Consider the following 21,707-nt stretch of genomic DNA (forward strand, 5'->3'; position numbering starts at 1 on the left):
CTTGACCACTTATGCCCATTGTAGGGTTATTGGCCCAATTTCAATATTGTATCTCAGGGAATAGAGGGGATTAAGGAGAGGGAAAGAGATGGGGGAATGGCCAGTAGGTGAGGCAGTTAGAACACACACACATCTATCAATAAATTCACCATCTTAATGCATGCAGTTTATGGTGATCTGAAACAATTACAATAGCAACATCGAAGATTACTGATCACAGATTATCATAACAAATATAATAATAGTAATGAAAAACTTTGAAATGTTTCAAGAGTTACAAAAATGTGATTCAGAGACAGGAAGTGGGCATATGCTATTAAAAAGCGGTACCAAAAGACTTGCCAAATACAGGGGTGCCACAAATCTTCATCTTGTAAAAAATGCAATATCGAGGGGTGCCTGGCTAGTTCAGTTGGTAGAGCATATGACTCTTGATCTCAGGGTTATGAGTTCAAGGTCCACACTAGGTGTGGAGCCTACTTTAAAAATTGAATTGTAGGGCGCCTGGGTGGCTCAGTGGGTTGAGCCTCTGCCTTCAACTCAGGTCATGATCTCAGGGTCTGGGATCGAGGCCCGCATTGGGCTCTCTGCTCAGCGGGGAGCCTGTTTCCCCCTCTCTCTCTGCCTGCCTCTCTGCCTACCTGTGACCTCTGAAGTGCAGTAAAGCAAAACTTTATAAAATGAAGTATGCCTGTATTTGCTAATCCAGGAGGGATTACAGAATTGAAGCCAGAGGTTCTCTTGTTCTGAAGCTTTTAAGCATATCTATATAGTACTGTGCTTTTCCTCCTGCCCACCCTACTCTGGAAATGGAAACCACTAAGATCTCTCTATCCATGTATAATAGCAAAGTAGGCATGACAGAAGACATCCCCAGGCATTTCTCTCCAAGAAAACATGCAAATGGCCAAGAGACACATGCAAAGATGCTCAATATCACCCAGCAACAGGGAAATACAAATTGAAACCAAAATGAGATACCACCTCACACTGGTCAGAATGGCTAAAGTTAACAACTCAGGAAACAACAGATGTTGGCAAGGATGTAGAGAAAGGGAAACCCTCTTACACTGTTGGTAGGAATGCAAACTGGTGCAGACACTCTGGAAAACTGTAGGCACGTTTCTCAAAGAGTTAAAAATAGAGCTACCCTATGACCCAGCAACCATGCTACTAGGTATTTACCCAAAGGATACAAGCATAATGATTTGAAGGGGCACATGCAACCCAATGTTTATAGCAGCAATATCCACAATAGCCAAAATATGGAAGAGTCCATATGTTCACTGACAGATGAATGATAAATGGATAAAGAAGAGGTGATCCTTGCACACACACACACACACACACACACACACACACAGGAATATTACTTAGCCATCAAAAAGAATGAAATAGTGCCATTTGCTATGATGTGGATGGAACTAGAGGGTGTTATGCCAAGTAAAATAAGTCAGAGGAAGATAAATACAATCTGATTTCATTCATATGTGGAATTTAACAAACAAAACAGATGAATAGAAGGGAAAGGAAGGAAAAGTAAGACAAAAACAGGGAGGCAAATCATAAGAGACTCTTAACTGTAGGAAACAAACTGAGGGCTGCTGGAGGGGAGGGGATAGGCAGATGGGGTAACTGGGTGATGGGCATTAAGGAGGGCACTTGAAGGATCACTGAGTGTTGTATGCAATTGATGAATCACTACATTCTACATCTAATTCTTCATCTAAATTCTGAAACTAATAATACAGTATATGTTAATTAAATTGAACTTAAAAAAAGGAGCCACAGGCTTTCATGCTAATGCTTCTAAACAATAAATCTGTTCTCAGTCCCCCGATTCCTATTTTTATTTTCCATTAAAAAAAAAGTAGCATTAGGGGTGCCGGGGTGGCTCAGGGGGTTAAGCCTCTGCCTTCAGTTCGGGTCATGGTCTTGGGGTCCTGGGATGGAGCCCTGCTTGGGCTCTCTGCTCAGTGGAGAGCCTGCTTCCCCCCTCTCTCTGCCTGCCTCTCTGTCTACTTGTGATTTCTGTCAAATAAATCAATAAAATCTTTAAAAAAAAGTGGCATTAAAAAAGTGGCATATGCACAAATGGTTTTAGTTTTTTTCACAATATTTCTGATTATTGGTAGAATATACTTTAGAGAGGCTGGCTATGTCACTGTAAATGGAAGAAAATAAATTAAAAATAGAGATAATATCGCTAGGTGAAATTACATCTTTAAGTAAGTGGAAAATATGACTCAGTTTATCCATATTGTTTACACTGAAATTTTAGATAATATATTATATAAAGTACATGTAAGATTTAAACAAATTACTTGATTGAATAGAAGATGGCTTTTAAAGTTTTTCACCAGTAATAAAACCAGCTCTTATTTTAAGAAAGTGTTCATACACAAATATGCCTGTAATTTATTCTGCAAAACCTAAAGCTTAGAATAATGAGATCTTCAGGATGGATCATGTGTAGCATTTTACTTACTGGTAAATTAGAAGATAACTATCTAATTCTGCCAGAAATTTTACATTGTAATCCTCTGTATCCTCCTAACAAAGGGATATAATAGAATTTTGGGAAACAGTGGATATTATATTAAAAGAAACATTGAGAGAGAGATTATGGGAGAAAGTCCAATGGTCTGAAGACTAGGATTTGCGCAAAATGGTTTGACATGTGTTACAAAATGCTGGAGGCTTCAAGTTAAAATCATTCTGCCTACAATGTCAGTCCAACTACATCTCTCTCTTTATTGAATCTTTCAATTTAGTTAATTGGATAATTTTTCTCTCTTGGAATATATTCCCAATTTTATTTTATTTATTTTATTTTTATTTTATTATTATTTTTTATTCCCAATTTTATAGCCAAAGTTTACAGATTCATTTTGTAGTAAACTTCTTTACAAACACATGGGTCAGAACATTTTTACAAAGGAGGGATGCAGGCATTATCTCACATGAGTTCAGCAAATTTTGTTTCTTTTAAAAAAATCTGAAGAGAAGAAGTTGTGTACACAGAATATGTCTGTACTTGAATAGCATGATTCCAGGTATTGATACATGTAATAAAAGAGATCAAAGCATGCCAAATAATTACTAAGTATTTCTTTGCGTTACACAAAGATCAAAATATGTGCTAACTCCAAAATATGTGCTAACTCACTGCACTGACTGTGCATTTACTAATTTAAAATACATATCTTGATTTCTCAGGAGTTCTTGATGAGTTCCCTTTTCCTTTATTTTCCCATTCTGCAGGACTACTATCAGATCAGCATTCTGTATTGTGGAGAGTCTGTGAGCAACCACTAGGCAAGTCCTCCCCTTTCTGGCATTATTGAGGGCATACTGAACCACCTGGAAGAGAAAAGGATCTGTGATTGCTAGCTTGACTTAGATGCAAATAAACTTACCCAAATGAAATTGATAAAAGTAACCTAATAACACTCTTTGTGTATTTGCTTATCCCCAAAGGCAACTGCTTTGCTTTGTGAAAAATTCACCATACTCAACAGAAATCTAGAAAAAGTAGTTATAGATATATTTAGACTTCTAATTAGAAAAGCTTTTGTGATAATGAATAAAAATGAGATGGTTGTCTGTATGTTAGTAGGTGGTTCCAAACTCAGAGTCAGAAAGTAGTATTTCCATATCTAAGTAGAATGCCTAATTTTTAAAAAATTTTTAAATTTGTTATTTTATTAACATATAATATATTATTAGCCTCAGGGGTACAGGTCTGTGAATTGCCAGGTTTACACACTTCACAGCATTCACCATAGCATATACCTTCCCCAGTGTCCATAACCCAACCACCCTCTCCCTTTCCCCCTCCCCCTGGCAACCCTCAGTTTGTTTTGTGAGATTAAGAATCTCTTATGGTTGTCTCCCTCCCAATCCCATCTTGTTTCATTTATTCTTTTCCTGCCCCCCCAAACCCCCCATGTTGCTTCTCAACTTCCTCATATCAGGGAGATCATATGGTAGTTGTCTTTCTCTGATTGACTTATTTCTAGAATGCCTAATTTACTTACTTCATTTCTTCTCATAGGATTTATTTATTTATTTTGGTAGAATTTGGCTTTAAAATTATCCTGGCTAAAGTCTCAGCCATGATGGGTTATAATGTACAAAAGAAATGAGAGTGGAGGCTGAAAACCAGTATCTGTTGAATATATAAAATATTCATTCCAATGATTGATATCTAATATAAGTCCCTACAATAACCCCATAAGGTGGGGGATATTTTCATTTTTGTTTTGAATAAACTGAGATTTGAAAAGTCCAGGTCATTTGACCAAGGTCATAATGCTAATAATCGATGAATCCTGGATTACAGCTCAGATATGCCTGATTCCAAAAATCATGTTTTTTTTCTTTTGTAACACACTGTCTACTTATAAGTCAAGAATGATAATCATCTACAAAAGCAATTGTGTGATGGTTAACCACATAAGCTCTTAGATCAGACACGCTCTATTAAAATTCAGAGAAGTTACTTCTTTTCTAAGCCTTAGTGTGTTAACCTATAAAACACACATGGCTAATAAAATAAGCTAATTCATCAAGTTGTGAGGACTGAGATAATAGCATATGATGGACACTTAGTAAATTTTAAGTTATCATTCATTCAACCAATGTTCATTTAACAAGTAAGTGCTTACTGTGTGCAAGAAACTACTAGAGTACAAGGCATAACAAAATTAAACATCTGAAAGAGCTTGCAGTGTAGGTCTATTGTCACATCTCTTTGCTTCCTTGTTTTCTTCTCAGAGCTGATTGTCTATAGAGGATGGAGTAACTAGCAGCCTCTTACATTGCAGTGTAGATTACTCTTTTTGTTGATTTTTTAAAAAAGATTTTATTTGTTTATTTGAAAGAGAGACAGTGAGAGAGAGCATGAGAGGGGAGAAGATCAGGGGGAGAAGCAGACTCCCTGTGGAGCTGGGAGCCCAATATGGGATTCGATCCCGGGATCCCGGGATCATGACCGGAGCTGAAGGCAGTCGCCCAACCAACTGAGCCACCCAGACAGCCCTACATTATTCTTTTATGCATGCAGATTGCCTTATTGATTTGTTTGGAATCATAAGAATAATAATAAAATGGGAGAGTTATTTTTCTTGGGCTTTTTCCTTGACTGGAGAAACATTTCAAGAATTGTGCCTTTACTGATAAATCATTTCAAATGAGAAAACCTTTCTAGAACATAAGACATCCTGTGCCCCAACTCCCTCCCACCTTCCCAACCAGTCTCTAACTTTTTTAAAAGGCCAAAACTTTAATTAGAACTTGTGACCCTCTGACTATAATTCTCTCCAGGTCTTTCTTGTCCCAAACTGACCTTGACTTCTTTCACAATACTCCACTCTCTTATTTGATATAATATTCTAAGAAATAAGAGAATGTTACCTTTTCACTCTCATTATCAAGGGCTGAAGTGGCCTCATCCAACAGTAAAATTTTTGGTTTCCGGAGAAGAGCCCTTGCAATAGCTAGTCTTTGTTTCTGGCCTCCAGAAAGCAGTGTTCCTTTCAGTCCAACTTGTGTGTTGTATTTCTATTACAGGAACATGCAATTAAGAAAGCAAGGCTTGGTTATTTAAATTAGCATGACAACTGTGGGCGAGAACCATCTAAATATTTCAAATTTTGCTACTCTAGAAAATTTGTGTCCCAACAAGTGCTGAAATCTATTCTTGGGCTTTGTTGCAAATAAATGCTAAACCAGCAGTAAACAGTACCATCTCATTTACATATCTACGCTGATCACAAACAGCAGACCTTTGCCATTATGCTTCTACAAAGAGATTGTTTGAATTAAAGCATAAGAAAAAAATTACTGGCAAAGGAAAGTTCCCAGTAAACAGAAATCTTTTTGCATTAAATTATATTACCTTCTATTTTCAGGTCAAAATGATTTAAAGTATATAAAAACAAGGAAATCACTGGGTTTCTTCACTCTGGCTCTCACCAGACCTCTAGAGGCACATCTCTCTAGGGCCTGGGATTCTGTTCTCAGTCCTGCAGGTTATCTTCCTGGCAGTAAATTAAGCTAGCGCCCAGAGACAGTCCGTTCATCTTTTCAGGCCATAATAGGGACATTTACCACTCCCAATGTTTCTACGGCCCTCCTACTTACTAATGACATTTTCTCCAGTGTTTTCCTCTATAGAAGAATAAAGAAACTGCTAGAGGAGTATCCTCAAGCTGTTGTAGTCTGCTATATCATGACCTGTCAGTTCAGTTTGTGCAAGCAGGCTCCCACTTGCTTTCTAGATTGTCCCATTGACTCTCTTCCCTCCAAGGTTTCACACTGCTTTCTAGTACCCCTTACCACTTATCTAACAAATATATGCTACCGATATCCAGACAAGAATGTGTGGATGGACTGACTCCACTGGGAAGGCAAGTCTAATCATACAACCTTCTAAACGTGGATCCTTGTAGCAGCATCATAGCAAAGATGCAGCACGTGATTAATATACTGTTTATTTTGTCTTAGTGCCGTGCCTTAGAGAAGCTTGAATTAATTGCTTTTCCCTCCACATCTGACTGCCTTCAAGGGGCACCATTCGGGCAGAGTGGGTATCATGAGAGCCTGTGACACAGCCATATGATAAATGTGTCTACTTCACCTCAAAGTTCATTTTTCAATTCAAAATACACAGTTGTTACCTTTATATAAAACAATGGTGTCTGAGTTACTAAAGCCCAAGAGAAGTGTCTTCTCTGAGTGAATGCTCTCCAAAGAAAACAGACTTTATTTCCTCTGTGTTTTTATACAGGACTGCCAGCAAGCTGGGCCCCTGCCTTCTAACATACATTTTATTAAATTTGGACTCACAGGGCAGAATAATCAGGTAAAACTATGCCATTCATTTCCACATACCAAAAAGTTCCCATTCAAATGAGAGAATCCAACCTTAAACCAAAAACTGAGAGAGGATTGGGTGGAAATGATAATGGATTGTAACTCTTTATGCCAGTCTACCTTCAATTGTACATGGATTATTCTAGTGTAGCTGAAGAAGACAACAATACTAGCTTAGAAATCACTTTGCATTTCTTGGCCTTCTCTGGGTTGTAGGAAAATATTAGCATCAAGAATGAATCAGATGAAAATTAAGTCATTTTGTCCATCATTAAGCAGAACAGATTATAAATGTGAATATACACCTGTCTCAATACCAAATTAAAAGCATTTTCAGGGGCGCCTGGGTGGCTCAGTGGGTTAAGCCACACTGCCTTCGGCTCAGGTCATGATCTCAGGGTCCTGGGATCGAGTCCCGCATCGGGCTCTCTGCTCTGCAGGGAGCCTACTTCCTCCTCTCCCTCTCTCTGCCTGCCTGTCTGCCTGCTTGTGATCTCTGTCTGTCAAATAAATAAATAAAATCTTTAAAAAATAAAAATAAAAACTAAAAACATTTTCAGATACTTGAAGTAAAGGTTTTCATTAAAAAAAAAAAGATTTTATTTATTATTTATTTGACAGACAGAGATCACAAGTAGGCAGACAGGCAGGCAGAGAGGCAGGCTGAGGGAGAGGAAGGGAAGCAGGCTTCCTGCTGAGCAGAGAGCCCAATGTGGGGCTTGATCCCAGGATCTTGGGACCATGACTTGAGCCGAAGGCTCAAAGGTTTTCATTTTTTAATTTAGAATTACAGGGACACCTGGGTGGTTCAGTTGGTTAAGCATCTGCCTTTGGCTCAGGTTATCATCAAACCTCACATCAGTGAAGAGCCTGCTTCTCTCTCTGCCCTCCCCTTGCTCATCTCTCAAATAAATAAATGAATAAAATCTTAAAAAAAAAATGAACTACAGAGTTTCATTTTCCTGTTTAAAGAGTTTATTTATTTTTATGAGGGAGAGGGAAAAGCAGGCTCCTCACTACAGGGAGTCTGACTTGACTAGCGGCTCAATCTCAGGTCCCTCAGACCCTGAGATCATGACCTGAGCCAATGCTTAACCAACTGAGCCACCCAGGCACTCCTCAGTCTCCTGTTTACCTATTTATTTTTAAGGATTTTATTTATTTATTTGACAGAGAGAGAGTACAGCAGGGGCAGCTGCCGCAGAGGGAGAAGCAGACTCCCCACTGAGCAGGGAGCCCGACATGGGGCTCAATCCCAGGACCCTGGGATCGTGACTGGAGCTGAAGGCAGATGCCTAACTGCTGAACCATCCAGGTGCCCTCTCAGTCTCCTGTTTAAACTGAAAATCTAAATTAATTTTCTGCAAACACTGGGATGGATTGTGAGTGTCCTGAAATATGCAACCTATTTATAACATGCTCAGGGAACAATGGCTCTTCAATATGAACCTGGGGCTAAAAGCCAGTTGGGTTCTGGAGGGAACATCAAAGAGTCTCATCCTAAAGCAACTGTATTCTAAGGAGTCCTTGAAGGCTCTATGGAGGAATTTAGGATGGTTTCAGTGGTTGAAGTCCTATTCAAGGAGCCATGATATGGCTTGACTGAGACCTGAAACTACATCTGGTGAGTTTCTAAGAGGATCCTCAAGAGCAAGGGCATGTTGCTACAACTCCCATCCTAGGTGGATATCTCTGGATGTCTGTGGATCACCTCCATGACACATAGTATAGATGTGTTATCCAGACCATACTCTAAATTAATGCCTTGCTATTCACCTTCTGATATTGAGTTGCCAGGCAGGTCCAAAATCCCTTACCAGAAGCCCTCAGGGCTATATCTCTTCAAGAATTCTGTTTTGGGGGGACGTCTGGGTTAAGCAGCAGCCTTCGGCTCAGGTCGTGATCCCAGTGTCCTGGGATCGAGTCCCACATCAGGCTTCTTGCTTGGCAGGGAGTCTGCTTCTCCCTCTGCCTCTGCCTGCCACTCTGTCTGCCTGTGCTCTTTCCTGGATGGCTCACTTTGTTAAGCATCTGACTCCTGCTTTCAGCTCAGGTAATGATCTCAGTGTTGTGAGATTGAGCCCCTTGTTGTGCTCTGTGCTGGGCACAGAACCTGCTTAAGATTCTCTCTCTCTCTCTCTCAAAAAAAAGCAAACAACCTTATTTATTTATTTAGTAATCTCTATACCCAGTATGGGTCTCGAACTTACAACCCTGAGATCAAGAGGCACATGCTCTACTAACTGAGCCAGCCAGGTGCCCCTCTTTGTTTGACTTTAGAAGAAAATTTACCACAAATTGTGTGTACTATATGTACTATATGTGTACTATATTTATTATGTGGTAAATAATAACACCTTCAAAAGTTCTGGGGAAGCAAGTGGTAATCAAATATATGAATATTTGTGAAGAAATAGTTGATTACTCATTTTAAGTAGGATTAATAAAGACTACATATGGCTTTACATCATTTTGTTCACCAAATAAGTAAGCACAAAACATAACAAGATAAGGGATGTGTGTAAGGGATGGAGTTTAACAGCTTTTGGAAATTGGAACTGGGTAACAAAAAATGTGGACCTGCATTGCTCTCATCCAGAATGCTGTAAAACACCAAGGCTTGTCCTTTTAATGTGAATCTCTGCCATCACCACAAAGGCCACAGTGCCTCCTGGATGAGCAAAGAAAAGGCTGAGCTTCAACAGCAGTTTTTTGTTTTAAAATCTGATCAGCTTATTTCTTTACCTAAAAAATATCTAGTGGTTTCCTATTTCCAATAAGACTGAGTCTAAACCTCTTAGGCTAGTATATCAAAACCTTCACATTTAGTCTCTGCTCATGTTTTGGCCACTTCTCAATTCCCCAATTTATGCCTTATTTTCAGGATTTGAAATTTATTTCCTTCCAAACACCTAAAACTCTTTTACATGTGTATGTTTCCATGTGAGCTTATTTGTCTTCTAAATATGGATTTGTCTCCTCTCTGCCTGAGGAAATCCTACTCATTCTTCAAAACCTGGTTTAAAACAGCATCTTCTGTGTGATTTTCTCTGAGCTCCTAGAGAATTTGTCATTCTTTCCTTTGTATTCTCATCACACACTCTGTGTGCCTATATTCCAGCGGGCTGACCAGTGTATCATACACTTTCTTGTTCACTTTTCACAGGCAATCCTGAGCCATGTCTTGGCAATTCCACTTTTTCAATATCTTTTAAATCCTTTTCCTTGTTTTATTTCACATTATAATTACTAATCCAGGCATTCATAACACTGGAAATAGCTCCTAAGTCATCTCTCAACTTCCTGTCTTTTCCTCACTACAACAAATGGCCATTTACATTGCTGCTAGATGTGATGTCCAATGTCCTATTCCAAAATGATATTTTGGCACCAGATTTCTTTATGGTTCTACATATATACATACATATATATATATATATGTAATGGTGATATGAAGGTAAACTACAGTTAAACTTAAGAACACTGAGCAACAAGTTATTCTTTCTTTCTTTTAGGAAATATCTTGGTTTTCAAAGTTTACTATAAAGTTAGCACAGTGAGTTTCTGCAAAATGTAGTTTGGGGTAAATTGGGAAATAGTACAACAAAAATAATGAAAGATCATAAACAATTTAAGAGTAAAAGTCAAATGGTATAAATATGTAGTAGGTGACAGGAGTGATGGGGACTCTTCTAAGTAAGGTGGCCATGGATGGTCTTGGCAAAGATGACATTACAATGAGCTTGAAAGTTAAGGAGCTGGCTCTGCAAAGAGCCAGAGAAAGGGAGGTCCTGGCTGAAGAAACAGCAAGTGTAAATGTCCTGAGGTAGGGAAAAACTTAGTGTGTTCATGAGATAGGAAAGAGGACAACATGGCTGCAGCAGAATGAGTATATGGTGAGGAAGGAACTGCAGAGGCAAGCAGAACCAGATCGCAGAAAGCTTTGCCAGCCACATAAGACATCCGGACTTATTCTAAATGCAAAGTGATGCCATTAGGAAGTTTTAAGCAGGAAGGGACAGAATCTAATTTATGGTTTTTTTTTTTTTTTAAAGATTTTATTTATTTGACACAGAGAGAGAGAGAGAGATCACAAGTAGGCAGAGAGGTAGGCAGAGAGAGGGGGAAGCAGGCTCCCTGCTGAGCAGAGAGCCTGATGCGGGGCTACATCCCAGTACCCTAGGATCATGACCTGAGCTGAAGGCAGAGGCTTAATCCACTAAGCCACCCAGGCACCCCCTGATTTGTTTTTAAAAGATCCCCCTAGTTACTGTGAGGAAGAAGCATTATAATGAGGCAGACTGGCAGCAGGAAGACAGACTAAGATGCTACCGGAGTAGTCCAGGGGCAGGGAGGATGATGGTGATATAGACAGGAGTAGAGTGTATATGTATATGGATAAAAGGTAAAGAATCAAAATAAGAAAACTAATTCAGTGAATAGTAATACAGTTTGGCTTGGAAAAAGTCATCACAGAAAAATCTCAATCTTTTTGCTTTTTACATATAACTTTATATTAGATGCTAGCAATAAATAAATAGTTTAAGTAGCACAAAATACAACAACTTAGGCTTACTTGGGAGCTTTGTAATTCAAGATTTCAGACATTTTTCTTACCTCAGGGAGACCTTCAATAAAAGAATGAATATTTGCTGCCTTTGCTACTTCTTTTATTTCTTCTAATGGCACAACACGGCTGTTATCACCATAGGCAATGTTGTCGGCAATGCTACAGTTGAAGAGTACAGGCTCTTGAGAAACAATTGCTATTTGGGAACGGAGCCATTGTACATTCAATTCCTTCACATCAACACCATCAAATAGCTGTCAAAAGCAAAACGGAGAATGGTATGTGAAGATCCAACAACTATATCACGTTACAGTTCACTATATTCAAACATATACAAATTATAAGAAGGGTAGGGATTCAAACCACCTCACAGTAAAATGCTATCCAGGGATGGATTGTAAATGATATTGTATAGAAGCAGAGTGTAACTGCCTAAAATGTCAACTCCTAAACTTACTTGACATTTCTACAAATGGCCGCATAGTCTAGAGACTTGCCTGGGATCTAGAGTAAAGCCTGGTGCTTTATGTAACTTCTGCTGTAATAGGACCTCACTTTTTTTTTTTTTTTTTGAAGATTTTATTTATTTATTTAACACACAGAGAGAAAGAGATCACAAGTAGGCAGAGAGGCAGGCAGAGAGAGAGGGGGAAGCAGGCTCCCCATTAAGCAGAGAGCCTGATGCAGGGCTTGATCCCTGGACCCTGAGATCATGACCTAAGCTGAAGGCAGAGGCTTAACCCACTGAGCCACCCAGGTGCCCCAGGACTTCACTTTTTAAAGCCCAGAGAGAGAGAGAGAGAAGGTGTAGACTGATAGCAGTCCACATACAGAGAGGTATGTCATTTTGTACACAACCATGCCTATTCATGTGAACATGTAACAACATTCAGCTGGCATTTGATGAGCATACCTACTAGCTGATGGGGACTCTTCACATACAAGGGAAATGGTACACACGATAAAACTCTTGCCCTCTTGCAGCTTATATTCTAGTGGAAACAGGCAGGTAATAAACATAGTAACAAATAATCAACTCAAGAAAGAAAGTGTCGTGAAGACAGGGTAATGGAATTGAGATTGACTGAGGATGTGGGGGGATGTGGGAAGCAGGTTGGTAAATGCATTGTTTTCTACAGAGTAATCTAGGAAGGCCTACCTAAGGAAGAAGCATTTGGATTGAGACTTGAATGATAAGGAATCAGCAAAGTGATTAGAGCAAGAAAATTCCAAGCAGGGGAACAACAAGAACAAAGGCCATAAGTGAGTTTAAAGAACACAAAGAAGCCAGTGAGTCTGACACATAGTAGTCAAGGTGGGGAGTGACAGGAGAGGAGTTTGGAGATAGGCAGAGACCAGACCACAAAGGACCAGGATTGATGGAATTGACTCTGTTTTATTCCAACTGTAGTAGGACATCATTGGAGGGTTTAAAGTAAGGGATGTGCTATATTATATGTAAATAGATGACTGTTACCTAATTTTGGACTGTTAACTCATTGTTATCACTGGTAACAAGGGAACCATTCTGAATCATTTTATTTTGCAAAGAGTCATTGAGAATCTGTGATGGGAAAAAAAATGTTACCTATAAATTGCAGAAGGAGGACTAATATGACAGTCTTTGACTTTTAGGGGCTTAGGACTTTTTGTAGGGAGGAGGAGGCACAAAAGGAAATTGTATGTGTGTGTGTGATCTAGTGGTGGTTGGGGGGAGAGGATAATTGAAAAACTGAATACAAGGAAGAGTAAGAAAGGTGCCAGGTGAGGAAAAGTCATTGGAATTCTAAGGAGAGAGAATTTGCTTTTTTTTTTTTTTTTTGAGATCAGGATGCAGGACTTAATGGAGCTGATTTAATAAGCTCTAACCATGCATAATATTTTTGAGAGTTGGTGGGTGGAGAAGGCCGGTGGGAATAGTAGGAAGCCTGAATCAGGGTGGCAGAGGAAACTTATCTCTGTCTTAAACCAAGAGAATAAAGAAAGATTCTAGATATAGATATTAGACCCCTCCTCCAACACCTGTATTCTAAAACAATTCCATGTCTTGTAAGATCAAAATTTCTTTCTTTTTTAAAATTTCAAATTTGTAGGCTTTTCATTTTTCTTCAATTTTAGGAAAAAAATGGAGTGTAGTTGACACACAATGTTACATTAGTTTCAGGTGTATAATTTAGTGATTCAACTTCTCTATACATTATGCTCTGCTCACCATAAGTGTGGCTACCATCTGTCACCATTCAAGTCTAGTACAATATTACTGGCCATATTTCCTATGTTGTGCTCTTTATTCTTGTGACTCATTCATTCCATAACTAGAAGTTTCTATCTCCCACTTACCCCCTTCATTCATTCTGTCCATTCCCCCGCTTCCCTCTGGCTACTATCAGTTTGTTCCTCTGTGTTTATAGGTCTAATCCTGCTAGTTTATTTGTTTATTCATTTATTTTATTTTTTAGATTCTACATATGGGTGAACTCATATGGTGTTTGTCTTTCTCAGTCTGACTTATTTCCCTTGGCATAATATGCTTTAGGTCCAACCATGTTGTCACAAATGGCAAGATCTCATCCTTTTTTATGGCTGAGTAATATTCCATTACAGATATATACACCACATCTTCCTTATCCATTTGTCTATCAATGGATACTTAGTTTGCTTCCATATCTTGGTATTATAAATAATGCTGCAATAAACATAGTGGCACACATATATTTTCAAATTAGTGTTTTCATTTTATTTGGATAAATATCCAGCAGTGGAATTTTTTGGATCATGTGGTATTTCTATTTATAATTATTTGAGGAAACTCCATATTCTTTCCCACAGTGGTTGCACCAATTTATATCCCTACCAACAATGCATGAGGGTTCGTTATTCTCCACATCCTTGCCAACATTTGTTATTTCTTGTCTTTTCAATTCTAGTCATTCTGACAGGTTTAAGGTGATACCTCATTGTGCTTTTGATTTATATTTTCTTGATGGTTAGTGATGTTGAGCATCTTTTATGTGTCTCTTGGCCATCTGTATGCCTTCTTTGGAAAAATATCTCTTCAGGTCCTCTGCCCATTTTTAAATTGGATTTTTTTTTTCTTTTTGGTATTGAGTTGTAGAAATTCTTTATGTATTTTGGATATTAACCCTTTATTGAAGATACCATTTGCAAATATCTTCTCCCATTCAGTAGACTGCCTTTTTATTTTGTTGATGTTTTCCTTCACTGTGCAGAAGTATAATTTGATGTAGTCTCAATAGTTTATTTTTGCTTTCATTTCCCTTGCCTTAGGAGACATATTTAGAAAAATGTTGCTATAGCCAATGTCAGAGAAATTACTGCCTGTGTTCTCTCTAGGACTGTTGTAGTTTCAGGTCTTACATGTATATATTTAATCTACTTTGAATTATTTTACATATGATATTAGAAAGTGGTCCAGTTTCATCCTTTTGCATGTAAATGCCCAATTTTCCTAGCACATTTATTGACTGTCTCTTCCCTATTGTATATTCTTTTCCCTTGTGTCGAAGTTTTGGCTTTATTTCTGGACTCTCTATTATCATCCATTGGTCTGTGTCTATTTTTGTGCCAATACCATACTGTTTTGATTATTATAACTTTGTAACATAACTTGAAATCTGGAATTGTGAGAACTCCAGCTTTGCTTTTCCTTTATAAGATTGTTTGGGCTATTCTGGGTCTTTTGTGGTTTCATATAAATTTTAAGATTGTTCTAGTTTTGTGAAAAATGCTGTTGGTGTTTTAATAGACATTGCATTAAATTCTTAGATTGTTTAGCGTAACAGATATTTTAGCAATTTTTGGTCTTCCAATCCATGAGCATGGAATATCTTTCTACTTGTTTGTGTCGTCTTCAATTTAAGATCAAAATTTCTGCCACCATCATCACCGAAGAATCTTTGAGTCTTTGTATTTTGTATTTAGCTTCAAAGTCCTATCCATGATTTTTGTTATTGGTTTGCTTGCCCACTTAGTTAAGGGAGAGAGGTTTTTTTCCCCCCTAAACTACTGCACTATTTGCCCTATTCAAACCAGTAAGAATGATTAAGCCCAAGAGAATGTTTAAAAATAGCATCACTAAACCCTAGATAAGCAGTATTTAAAATCAGTCTTACCACTTGTCCTTTCACAGGGTCATAAAATCTCTGCAGAAGCTGGATAGAAGTGCTTTTTCCACAGCCACTGCTCCCAACAAATGCTACTGTCTTCCCTTTCTCAATATTGAGGGATAAGTCACAAAGGATGAGAACATCTTGGCGACATGGATAGAAAAAAGAGACTTCTTGAAACTCTATATTTCCTTCACATATATCCTGGGGAAAAAGTTGGCAGGGTTCAGAACTTAAAAAAAGATTATAACACATTATAGCACATTGGCCAACTGTTTCCTGAAAATTACGCATGTTTCCATAACCATTTTATTTTACACAATATTCCTCTCTATAGAGCTGCTGACTGCATAATCATTTCTGTCACTTTTGTTTAGATTTTTATATCTGTACTTCTTGTCATTTCTGGACCTCACTGAGTTCTAAAAAGCACTGGTTTCCCTTGGTTTCACTACATAGACATTGTCTAATCTGCAGACTAGCTGTCTGACCAAATGTTTTACATAACTGTATATATATATCTTTAAAATTTTAGTTTGTTTTACAGAACTTTATTGCTTAATTCAGAATAGCTGGGATCCTCATAAACTATATGTATAAATGTTAATTTTGTAAGTTGGACATGGTTTTAGAGTTAACATACATTATGTTTTGAATTTGGGCTTATCTCTGTTTTCAATTTATCATTATTTGGCAGTGATGTCTAAACGTTAATTTTTCTCTCTATGCTTTAATTTCTTTTTTGTATAAGTATTTGTAAACCAATATGTATATAAACCAGAGATGTTTATGAAAGACTTCCCAGAACTACTACTAAATGATTAACTTTCCCTGTATAGATTTGGCTCTAAGATTTTGGGGTTCTTTTGATCTTCATGTTTATCTGCCCTCATTCGGTTGAATTTTAAATAGTCAGGTTTAATAGTCACGCTCAGCATCTTCTGAACCCAGCATACAGGTAGAAGGCAGGGGTAGGTGGAGGACAAGAGCATCAAAAAATGTTTGATGGGGCGCCTGGGTGGCTCAGTGGGTTAAGCCGCTGCCTTCGGCTCAGGTCATGATCTCAGGGTCCTGGGATCGAGTCCCACATCGGGCACTCTGCTCAGCGGGGAGCCTGCTTCCTCCTCTCTCTCTCTCTCTCTGCCTGCCTCTCTGCCTACTTGTGATCTCTCTCTGTCAAATAAATAAATAAAATCTTTAAAAAAAAATGTTTGATAATGATACTCTGTTGTCCAAAGAAAGAAATGTTAGGATATATGCCAAAATGTTATGTGCTATAGTAGCTTATTTTTAGCTTATTCAGTGCTTTCTGCTTTTCCCCAAAATGAGTATTATTTATGCATAAATGTCTAACAAAATCAACCTGGAAACGATAGTGCATTATTTTTGTGTATGCTCTGTGCCTTTGGAAAAGGCATAGAGAGATTTTACAGTAGTAGACTTTAATACACTTTAAAATTTATTCTTACTATTTTAAACATTTTTTAAAAAGATTATTTATTTGAGAGAGAAAAAGAGAGCATGAGCAAATGGAGGGGGGAGAGGGAAAAGGAGAAAAAGACCCACTGCTGAGCAGGGAGCCTGACTTAGGGCTCAATCCCAGGACCCCAAGATCACAACTTGAGCCGAAGGCACCCTAAGCTACACAGGCACCCTTATTTTAAACATTTATTATGGAAAATTTCAACCATCTACAAAAGTAGATAGAAAAATGTATTGATTACCTTCATATATTTTGTTTTCCCAGTTTTTAATTTTTAAAAGCACAGGGAATGATATTTAGAAATATTTGTATATTAAATAAAATGAGTAAATAAATTAATTTTACAGTTTTGGTAAGAAACATTTCCAATATTCCATGCCTTGTAATGTAATTCAATGAAGACATTTATCTGTGAGATACTCAATCCCTTTACTATAATGCTCTGAAAGAAATGAGTTGCAATGTTATTATAGATCTAAATCTCAAGATTAAAAATAAGTTTTCTATGTCCATTACTTTCTAAAAGACAAATATGAAATCTTATTTTGACTATGATGCACCTTTGAGCATTGTATTTTGAGAATGTCAAGATCTGAGGCACCTGGGTGGCTTTGTCTGTCAAATAAATAAATCTTTAGAAAAAAAGAAGAGAGAGAATGTCAAGATCTTTTCAAAATCTGTAACTAAGGACTGGCATTCTTTTTAATAATTAGTAGCTTTAGAGATAATGTACTATTTTAGCTACCATACATATAAATCTACTGTTAAAATTTTAACAGGGAAATTATTTATTTATTTATTATTATTATTTTTAAAGATTTTATTTATTTTTTTATTTGACAGAGAGAGAGAGAGATCACAAATAGACAGAGAGGCAGGCAGAGAGAGGAGGGAAGCAGGCTCCCTGCAGAGTGGAGAGCCCGACGGGGGGCTCGATCCCAGGACCTTGAGATTATGACCTGAGCCGAAGGCAGAGGCTTAACCCACTGAGCCACCCAGATGCCCCAAGAGGGAAATAATTTTAAATGAAAAATTTCTTTTAACTATATACCTAATGGCTATTCTTCCTTTTAAATTTAAACGGTCTAGAAAAGTCTTAAAATTGGATATATATTTAATGCATAAGATACTATTAAGATGCTTGTTTTGAAATTACACAATCTCACTATTATTTCTCTCTTAATATTCATGGTCTTTTAGAGTTAGTGGTTAAATATATGTGTCTATGTATGTGTGAATTTAATAAATATAGTACCTTTTTTCCCCCTCTTCTGATTGCAGATATATTTTCCATAAAATATGGTATCTGAAACAGCAGGCATTATTCATTTTGTATAAATTATCAAAGGAAAAAAAAGAATTAATGCCAATGCAAATCCTCATCCAAGACATCCAAGGCTGTCTCAATAAAATTAAATAGATAAATAAATTCTTTGTTCAAGAACATTTTTAAGGCATCAGGCCAATAAACTAGAAGTATATTTTTTAATATAAAATATGTGTATGTATTAGTAGCAGAGGTGAAAAGACCCCTTTCTCCCTTTGTAGCCATAACAGTTATTTTATACAAGTTTTTAATTCTTTAGAGCACTATCTTTTGCAAAGTTATCAAATAATGCCTTCATTTAAGTCTCTATATAAGAGTATTCATATGTATAATTAATAATGTGGACATTTAAAATCATAGTTGTGCTTACTGGTTTTTTCCCTTCTTGACTATAGCTGTCTATAGTTGGTTTCTTTTCCAGCAAAGCAAACAGATGTGCAGCCCCAGATTTGGCTCTCGAATATTCAGGTGCCAAAACAAGTGTTTCGCCAATGGCCATAGCTCCATATGCAATTGCAGTAAAAATTCTATCAAAAGATAAAGCATTTGAATCTTAGGTTCATTTCCAAACAATAGAACTCTAAAAAAGTAAAGCAAAAAGCAGGCACAGGAATATAAATAAACTTTTGGTCTAGACAGCACCACTAATGTTGAAGTCCCAACAATGATATATCTTTTGTTTGTTTGTAATTAATTAATTAGTTTTAGAAAGAGAGAGAGAGAGCGCAAGTGAAGGGGCAGAGGGAGAGAGAGAGGGAGAGAAATCTCAAGCTGATTTCCCAGTGGGTGCAGTGTCTGACCTGGGGCTCAATGCCATGACCCTGAAATCATGACTGGAACCAAAACCAAGAGTTGGATACTTAACTGAGCCACCCAGGTGCTGCAGTGATACCTCTTTTATAATTTTCTACCACACAGTGATAACCTCTAGCATTGTATACCAAAATAACCTTTGGAGCTCAGGTAATCTTAAAAGTTCCTCTTCCAATTAGAGACAAAGATCAAAGGCCCTAAACTAGTGAATATAAAACTTAACCACCTTGATATAAGTCTCACTTGCTTGGAGATTTGACAGAGAATTCAACGACCATAGGAAGGGTAAGTCTCTAGTAGTAAGATCTGAATTTACACAGGAAATATGAATAGGTATCCCCCCCTCTTTTTTGCATATAATGTAATTAGAACAGACAACTCATGCCAGATGATTGTTTATGTGCCTGAAGTGCTACATGATTTAAAGAGAGAGCAAAACATGGAGATTATATTTTGTTAAGGTCCTTGAAACAAAATCTGACTAAAATATACCTTAACAAGCCTGGAAGAAGAGCTTTGATCTTTTAGGTTTGCTATACAGATTATGCTCTCACTTTCAAAACATGTTTTAATTATAAAATAGTAAGTATGCAAATGATATCTGAAAGCACACTGAATATGCACAGATATGTGGCATATCATGTGGCCACGGTCAAATATTTTTCTCTCATTTTCATTTTAGCCATGGAAACATTTTAATAGAATAAAATATAATATATCTCCATAGCAGAACTAAAAGTATAATTCATCTAAGACTGGACAAGTTCCAGTGGCAACATTTGTTTATTTATTATTGAAGTATAGCTAACATGCAATATTATATTAGTTTTAGGGATATAGCATAGTGATTCAACATTTTTTATACATTATAAAAGAATCACCATAGTAAATCTAGTTCCATCTGTCACCATATAAAGATGCTGTAATATTACTGGACTATATTCCCTGTGCTGTACTTTATATCCCCATGGCTTACTTACTTTATAACAAGCAGTTTGTATCTCATAGTCCTTTTTACCTATTTTGCCCATCCTCCTACCACTTTCCCCTTACTAACCAGTAAAAGGCTATCACAGAACCCAGTTGTTTGTTTGCCATGCTGGATCACAGCAAGGTAAACATGTCCTGGTCTCCTTGTGAGTTTCTCTGGAGATGGAACCTACCAATGGGTAGATGTTGATGCAATCTCTTCAGTGACCTAAACCTCAGATCCTGAATTGTTGTCTTTTCAAAGGTCAAGCACAGTATAAAATATAAAAACCAGTTTACTTGTATGTCTGATGCTTTTTATAGCCATTAGTTCTGTGATATCAAGACATTTTTATTAGTAATGTTTATGAAAATAGTTTAAAGCCCAAAATGCCGTCCAAAATACTCAATATCCAGTTATAAATATTAGAAGTGATTATTGAGTTTAGTAACACATCAGAAGTCTTTTTTTTAATACGAGTTAAAATCTAATTGAATTAGACTTAAGCCTCAGTCTGATCCAAGAGTCAGCAAGTGAGATGGGAAGATCATTGATTATGAGTCTGGAGACCTGGATTCTGGTCTCACAAAGATAGAGGCTTCTCAGAACAACAGAAAAAATACCTTCCTCCTCTGATTTCAGACATGACAAAATATCTACCTGTCCTAAATTTCCACCACAAAATTCATTTTGAATATTAAGGATAAATATACAGAGGACAATGTCTTTGTTAGGACCCTCTCTTTTTAAAATAAGAGATTTTATTTATTTATTTATTTCAGAGAGAGAGAGAGAGAGAGATGGCAGAGGGGGGAGAAGAGGGAGAGGGAGAGATAGAATCCCAAGCCTACTCTGTGCTCAACATGGAGCCCAATGTAGACCTCGGTCCCAGGACCCTGAGATCATGACCTAAGCTGAAATCAGGAGTTGAGTGCTCACCCGATGAGCCACCTGGGTGCCCCTCTTAAAATATCTTTTTCTTAAAATGGAAGTTTACTGAGATGGGGATATGGGCCTTCCATGGAGAACTTGTATCTGTGAGAGATAAATGACTTTAAGGATGCACATTAGAGGAAGGAAAGTTTCGGTAGAGGAGGGAGAGTATTAGCTAAAAGCTCAGTGCTGTCTTTATTGTGTACGTGTTGAGGGGAGGGTAAGTCCAAAGGGGGATTGATACTAATGAGGATTATACCGAGGAACCTAATTTTGTGGTAAGGGAACTATCTGGGGGTTGAGTGAGGGACATTAATCTCTTACATATATAAATATATATATATTTTTTTCCCAGGTGGGATCTGTATAAACATAGGCTGATACTGGTCTGTTACAGAATGTGCCCTAGCTGATTCTGGCCCAATTACCTAAAATGAACTGAACTGCAGTTAATCTTTACTCAAAACCTATTTATTGCACAACAAATAGTACTGCAACTTTGTGGGTTGGCCAGGGTTGAGGCAGAATACTGGGCAGGAAGAGGTCTGGAAAGGATTTTCAGGTACTGGGCTTTGATCTCCTTAGTTTTATGGGTTCTCTATAGG

At 37.5% G+C, this 21,707-nt stretch overlaps 1 protein-coding gene across 1 annotated transcript in view; it reads right to left on the bottom strand.

Annotated features, from left to right (window-relative positions):
• Positions 1–2,929: 2,929 nt before the first annotated feature.
• ABCB5 (ATP binding cassette subfamily B member 5) overlaps positions 2,930–21,707 on the bottom strand; it is a 116,413-nt gene continuing 97,635 nt past the window's right edge. Inside the window, exons 24-28 of the mRNA XM_059395700.1 lie at positions 18,757–18,913; positions 15,583–15,780; positions 11,497–11,703; positions 5,419–5,565; positions 2,930–3,363 (exon numbers count right to left, since the gene is read on the bottom strand). Coding sequence (XP_059251683.1) covers positions 3,166–3,363; positions 5,419–5,565; positions 11,497–11,703; positions 15,583–15,780; positions 18,757–18,913 — 907 coding nt within the window. The 3' untranslated portion in view covers positions 2,930–3,165. The remainder of the gene's footprint in view (positions 3,364–5,418; positions 5,566–11,496; positions 11,704–15,582; positions 15,781–18,756; positions 18,914–21,707) is intronic.

The sequence above is a fragment of the Mustela nigripes genome, chromosome 4, assembly GCF_022355385.1.
Source record: "Mustela nigripes isolate SB6536 chromosome 4, MUSNIG.SB6536, whole genome shotgun sequence".
NCBI classification, from domain to species: Eukaryota; Metazoa; Chordata; class Mammalia; order Carnivora; family Mustelidae; genus Mustela; species Mustela nigripes.